Source organism: Theropithecus gelada, chromosome 7a, assembly GCF_003255815.1.
Source record: "Theropithecus gelada isolate Dixy chromosome 7a, Tgel_1.0, whole genome shotgun sequence".
Classification (NCBI taxonomy): Eukaryota; Metazoa; Chordata; class Mammalia; order Primates; family Cercopithecidae; genus Theropithecus; species Theropithecus gelada.
This window is the reverse complement of record NC_037674.1, coordinates 15,676,010-15,682,157: the sequence shown is the minus strand read 5'-3', so window position 1 is coordinate 15,682,157 and position 6,148 is coordinate 15,676,010. Positions and strand designations below refer to the sequence as shown.

General features: G+C 53.7%; 1 protein-coding gene across 1 annotated transcript; it reads right to left on the bottom strand.

The window, feature by feature from the left end:
• Positions 1-397: 397 nt before the first annotated feature.
• PHGR1 (proline, histidine and glycine rich 1) lies at positions 398-942 on the bottom strand. Its single transcript, XM_025390615.1, has 2 exons — positions 711-942; positions 398-611 (listed from the first exon to the last, which is right to left on the bottom strand). The coding sequence occupies exons 1-2, from the start codon at positions 834-836 to the stop codon at positions 456-458; spliced, it is 282 nt and encodes a 93-aa protein (XP_025246400.1). The 5' UTR covers positions 837-942; the 3' UTR covers positions 398-455.
• Between the last annotated feature and the right edge of the window lie 5,206 nt (positions 943-6,148).

Sequence of the window (6,148 nt, the reverse complement as noted above, 5' to 3'; positions counted from 1 at the left end):
TGACCTGGGGTGGGGGCATTCTTCCTTACCTGTGCAAACAAAGGTAAGGAGGCTGGAAAGTTCAGTGTATTTTCAGGGAATGGTGAGAAATCCATCTGGATTGGAGGGAGGCCTCTGGTCTGTAGAGTGAGGCATGCAAGTTGCAACCTTGGAAGGCCCACCAGATCTGGATGTACAGGATGGCACAGGGGTAATGAGGCCACACTTGAGGTCCCTCGATGGGAGGGGACAGGAGTGAAAAGGAAAGGAGAGGTGACCTTACACAGCCATTTATAGTGAGCAACATAGCATTGAGCTTCTGAGAATGCCAGGATGGTTGCCCCATCTTCACAACTAGGGAGCTTGGAGACAACTGGGTCCTCTGACAGCCAGGTTGGATATGAAGGAAGACAGGCTCTTTAAATAATAGAACGTGACCTCTAGGAGGCCGTTTATTAGGAAAAGAAGATTGTGGTTCAGGCCTCATTCCAGGTCAGCTGGGCAATTCTCTCAGGCTTGCCATCTTGTGTCCTGTTTTCTTCTGCTTCCTCAGTGATGTGGACCAGGGTGTGGGTGCCCTGGGCCATGGCCAGGGGGAGGCCCGCAGGGCCCTGGGCCATGGCCAGGGGGTGGCCCGCAGGGCCCTGGGCCGTGGCCAGGGGGAGGCCCGCAGGGCCCTGGGCCGTGGCCGGGGGGTGGCCCGCAGGGCCCTGGGCCGTGGCCGGGGGGAGGCCCGCAGGGCCCTGGGCCGTGGCCGGGGGGTGGCCCGCAGGGCCCTGGGCCGTGGCCGGGGGGTGGCCCGCAGGGCCCTGGGCCGTGGCCGGGGGGTGGCCCGCAATGACCTGGAGGATGGCCATGCCCCCCACAGTGGCAGTGCCCCTGTGGAAAGTCAAATGAACAATGTCAGAGTCTGAGGTCAGGGCTAAGCTTACCTGAGATAAACTCTACCTCACTCCACTTCCCCGGGGGACTCAGGACTCCTAGGCACCCAAGGAGTTGCGGTGGAGGGCTGGGGACATGGGTAGCATGTCCCATGCCTTTTGTCTTGGTGAGGCCAGAACACTGAGCAGATAAAAGGGGAGCAACCTAGATTTATTGGTTTCTATTCTTTGAGCCGAGATATGACTCCCACTCCCTGGACCTCAATTTACTTTATTTGCAACTAAGAAGCAGAATTATTTCATCTTCTCCTTTCTCTCGCCCAGGAACCCTGGCAGAGTGATTAGAGGCTTTGCCATGCTAGGAACTGCAGGCTCATTGTACTTAGGAGCAAGGGTGAGGCTGGAGGAGGCTACAGAAGAGCTCTTTGAAGGCCAGGGGCAGGGGGAGACAGGAGGCTGGGTCAGGGGAGATGAAAGAGCTGAGGAGGAGAAGGAGGACGGTTGGAGGATGAGAGGACACAGAGGGTAGGAGGTGGCAAGGTGAGGATGTATGTATTATTTTTATGGTGTGTGTGTGTGTGTGTATAGGGTGTGTGCCATATTTATATAAAATAGCTATGTTTGTGTATACATGTGTGGGTGGGTTCATATTCAGGCTTGCTATGTACACAGATACGTGCATGGAGTGCATGGTTCTGTGTACATGAGTATGTGTGAGCTCATACCTGTTCCTGAGTGGATGCCAGACCCAAGAAATCAGGAAGAATAGAAAGTAAAGTAAAAGCTTTTCTACCTCAGCCAGAAGAGGCCTGGAAAAAGTGTGGTTTAACCTTCCATCTTGGCTGGAATCATTCCTGAAGCCCCAAGGCCAGAGGAGGTTTTTCTTTTTCTTTTTTTTTTTCCTCTTGCCACAAGCCCAGGGGGCAGGCAAGAGACACCACCTTGCTTCTGTGATAGGGGACTGGGGGTCTGGGGCCCTGTGAAGCAGAGTGAGGCTATGCTCCCACTGTCCAGGCTGGATACTTCCCCAGTCTCCTTCTGCCTCCTAGGGCTTGATTAGGGCTTGGTACCAGTGGGGAAGAGGCAGGCTCCAGGGCTGGGCGCTTTCCTGTGACCATGGTAGAGCAGCCCCTGCCCCATCCAGGCTCAGTGGTGCCTGGAAATAGCCACTTCCGCCCCACCTGCCTCTCCGCTTATGGCTCTTTTGTTTGGGGGTTGGCACCCAGACCCAGGCCTAAGAACTGAGTCTGCTGGTGGTAGCCAGTGGGTGAGAAGAGGTGGAGGAGAGGCAGTCTCCTTTCTCTGGCAGGAGTAGGTCCTAGGGGCCCCATAGTGTGCTTGGAGTTTGGGAGCAAGCCAGCCGTCCAGCGAGGCTGTGGGGGTAGCCAGGAAAGCAGAAAAGCATAGAACAGGCGGGGAAGCAGCAGGAGAGAGGATGGGCTGCTAGGGCAGGGAGGGGACGTGAGGAAAGGAGAGAGACAGATGGGAAAACAGAGGAGAGAACGCCAAGAAGGCTGCAGCCAGCAGAGGGTGGAGGAGTGCAGCGCTGCCCCCTCCCCCACAGGGCTGATGCCTGAGCCTGCTCCCTTCTTTTCATTTGGGGGAAGTGGTGGCCACTCCCTGAGAGTCTAGGAAGGAGGCTGGAGATCTGGAGGACATTACAGTGGGAAGGAAAAAGGGGAGAACGTTGGAGGAACTTTCGTACCTTCGGACCTGTGGGAAAGGAAGGGAAAAAAAGCAGCAGCTTTGGTCATTTGGTTCTGCAGTAAAAACAACCTATCTTCTCCCTGGCGCTAAGGATTTGGTGCCCACACCCCTACCCCAAGAGGGCCTCTCAGACGTGGTCACTTCCCCGTCACTTGTCTGGCAATCATTCATTCATTCTCTCAGCAAAGATACATATTGGAAGTCAATGTAAGATTCAGCGGTGTGTCCCTGTGTGCTCAAGGGCTGGCTGAGTCCTGGGTGGAGCGGCGCCTGTCAGGAGGTATGGGTCCCAACTCTGTCAGCCTGGAGCTGCTCCATAATGGCCAACCCTGTCATTCACCTGATTCTTGCTTCTACCTCCGTGCCAGCCGCCCTGCCAACCTCCCCATCTGTCCTCTGCCCCTGTCACGCCCCGGGTATCTCGGGCCAATCTCTGCTCAGTCTCTCAGAGCTGTTTTTTGTCTCCCATTTATGACCTTCTGTTCTCAGCTCTTGGCCTTTGCTCCTGCCTCCTGCCACTTGGAAATCTCCCTGGTGCAGCTGTGTGTTGCCTTCCTGCAGGAAATCCACATGGGGGCCATCCAGGCTGCCCAGCTGTGGGTCCGGTGGGCTCCTTCTGTAGCACCCACCTGAGTGGTCCTGCGTGTTCTGAAGTGCCCCATTGGTGGGGATCACCTGCTACTTCTTAAAGGCTAGGACGGTCTTTTGTTCATTTCGAGGGAAGCCAATGGCACAGCTCCCAACAGCTGGATTCTGGATTCCGACCCAGCCGCACCTCCACGACCTTGCCCTGAGCATAACCCCTAGCTCCCTTGGGCCTCGAGTGTACAGTGGGAGAAGCTCCTGCCCTGTTAAGAAACATGAGTAAGCATGTTTCTTAAACTGGAACATGTTTTACAGAATATAAGGGCTTGTCTTCATTGTGGATCCCTACTACCGCCTTCATACAAACACACACGCACATACATTTTTGGCATGCACTGGTTATGGCTGACTGATAGTCCCTGCCTTTACTGCTCTCCCCCTTCTTCCAATTCCCAGCCTCCCAGCCACAGTGCTTACCTGGGTGCATCTTTTTGGAGTAAGAGCAGGGAATGACACAAGGAATACCTGTGTTCAAAAGGTAACTTTTAGTTTCCTGTCATCTAAATTGTAGTCGGTCCTTTCTCCCTCCCAGAGATGCACACACACACACACACCCCCCCTTCAAAGGATGAAAGGGAAAAAACTGCTCCCTCTGGCTTAGCTTGGCACTGTAGCTTCCAGGCATGGGGGTTAAATGGACACAGCAGGTTCACCTACATGGTGGGTGGATGGAGACACAACAGCACCATGTACCAGCCCCTACACCCCATACTCTTACACTTGCTCCCTCTATACTCACAATTATGTGTTAATTCGATTCCACTTGGGAAGATTTCAGTATCCATTCATTTGCTAATTATTCATGTTATGTGCCTGCCCTGTGCCATGTCATGGTACCCCTGTCCCTATAGACTCTTGTCTTGTGTAAACAGCTGGCATGGTGTGGGAGCAGGAAGCTCGGAGCGATCACTGTGCCCAGAGCAGGGAAGGGGAGGAGGGGTTGCTAGGACAGGAATGGGGTTGGTGGCCCCTGAGGGCACAAGTGAATGGATTTTTGCCCTGGGGCACAAGTGAATGGAAAGCCTTCCATGGGGTCCTAGTTGCTTATACCTGTCTCCTCCCACCAGGATTGGAACGGGGTGGGAGCTTGGAGTCTGAGCCAACTTGTCATTCACCAACAAGCCGTGCTGTCATGAGATGGAGCTGCTGAGGCACCCTGGTGCCAAGGCTGGCGATGTCTTGCTTGGGGCTGGCAAGTCACAATGGACAACCCCAGAATGGACCCAGTGAACATACAGTACATTCATTTTTTTTCAGCCACTAAATGGGAGTGTAGTATGTGATGCCAGGAGCAAATACTTGACATCAGGGCTTTCTGGTACTTACAAGGTTGCTGAGCATACAAAAATAAACAGTGCCTCCAATACAACAATGCTAGTCTCTTGCAAGACATGGCCCCCTGAACCTCTTTTTTTTCTAGGGAACCTTAGTGCCTCTTCAAAATTTTTTTTTTGGGACAGAGTCTCGCTTTGTCATTGAGGCTGGAGTGCAGTGGCGTGATCACAACTCACTGCAGCCTTGAGCTCCAGGGTTCAAGCAATCGTCCCACCTTAGCCCCCCAAGCAGCTGGGACTATAGGTATGTGCCACCACACCCAGCTAATTTAAAAAAATTTGTTGGCTGGGCACGGCGGCTCACACCTGTAATCCTAGCACTTTGGGAGGCCTAGGTGGGTGGATCATTTGAGGTCAGGAGTTCGAGACCAGCCCGTCCAATATGTTGAAACTCCATCTCTACTAAAAATACAAAAATTAGCTGGGCATGGTGGTGGGCACCTGTAGTCCCAGCTACTCGGGAGGCTGAGGCAGGAGAATCGCTTGAACCTGGGAGGCGGAGGCTGCAGTGAGCCGAGATCACAGCACTGCACTCCAGCCTGGGTGACAGAGGAAGACTCTGTCTCAAAAACAAAAATTGTTTTGTAGAGACAAGGTCTCACTATGTTGCCTAGGCTCAAGTGATTCTCTCACCTTAGCTTCCCAAAGTGCTGGATTACAGGCATGAGCCACTGCACCCAGCCTCCTGCACCTCTTGAGCTACCCATTTTCCCATTTTCATTGGCTTCTACTTGTACTAAAATGTTCGGCTGAGGTCAGCCTGTGTTCTATACCCATGGTCCTTCCTGCTCCCTCATCCTTTCCCTTAGTGAGTGATTGATTAGACTGGAAGAGACCCATGGGGCTGGGCTTTGCAGGGAGGAGAGGTAAAGAAAACCTTAGGGCCAGTCAGGATCTGGGTAAGATGAAAGAGAAAAGACAATCCTCAGAATGTATCTCCCCAATTCAGGCCCAGGTGTTTGAGGGGCAGGAGTTGGCAGCTCTGGAAGGGACCTCATGCAGTTTTTCCACTCTCAGCTAAGCCCTGCTGCCTGGCATGGCAAAGGCTGTGAATCAATCATAACTGAAGAAGAAAGTGGAAATGCAGGGGCCCAGAACGGGAGTGGGGACAGGGCAAATGGACAGACACACACTCCCACGCAGAGACACCGAAGCATAGATACCAATTCAATGCACATACACACCTAGAGAGACCCTGACCACATGGACACACAACATAGCCCACAGAGACCCTCCTGTCCCCAGCCAACAGCAAGCAGAGCCAGGTCCCTACCTGAGAGTTCAGAGCAGGGACAGGAAGTCTGGGGCACTGTCTGTCCTCAGGTGTATTTGTACAGGTCAGGGAGGGGCTGGGATTGACCAGGTGCACTGGGAGGGCCAGGTGCAGAAGGCTAGAGGGAATGAAGAGGGATGGGCTAATCCTTATCTGGGCAAAGGACAGTTGAAAGCAGGATGTGTGGCCGGGCACGGTGGCTCAAGCCTGTAATCCCAGCACTTTGGGAGGCCGAGACGGGCGGATCACGAGGTCAGGAGATCGAGACCATCCTGGCTAACACGGTGAAACCCCGTCTCTACTAAAAAATACAAAAAACTAGCCGGGCG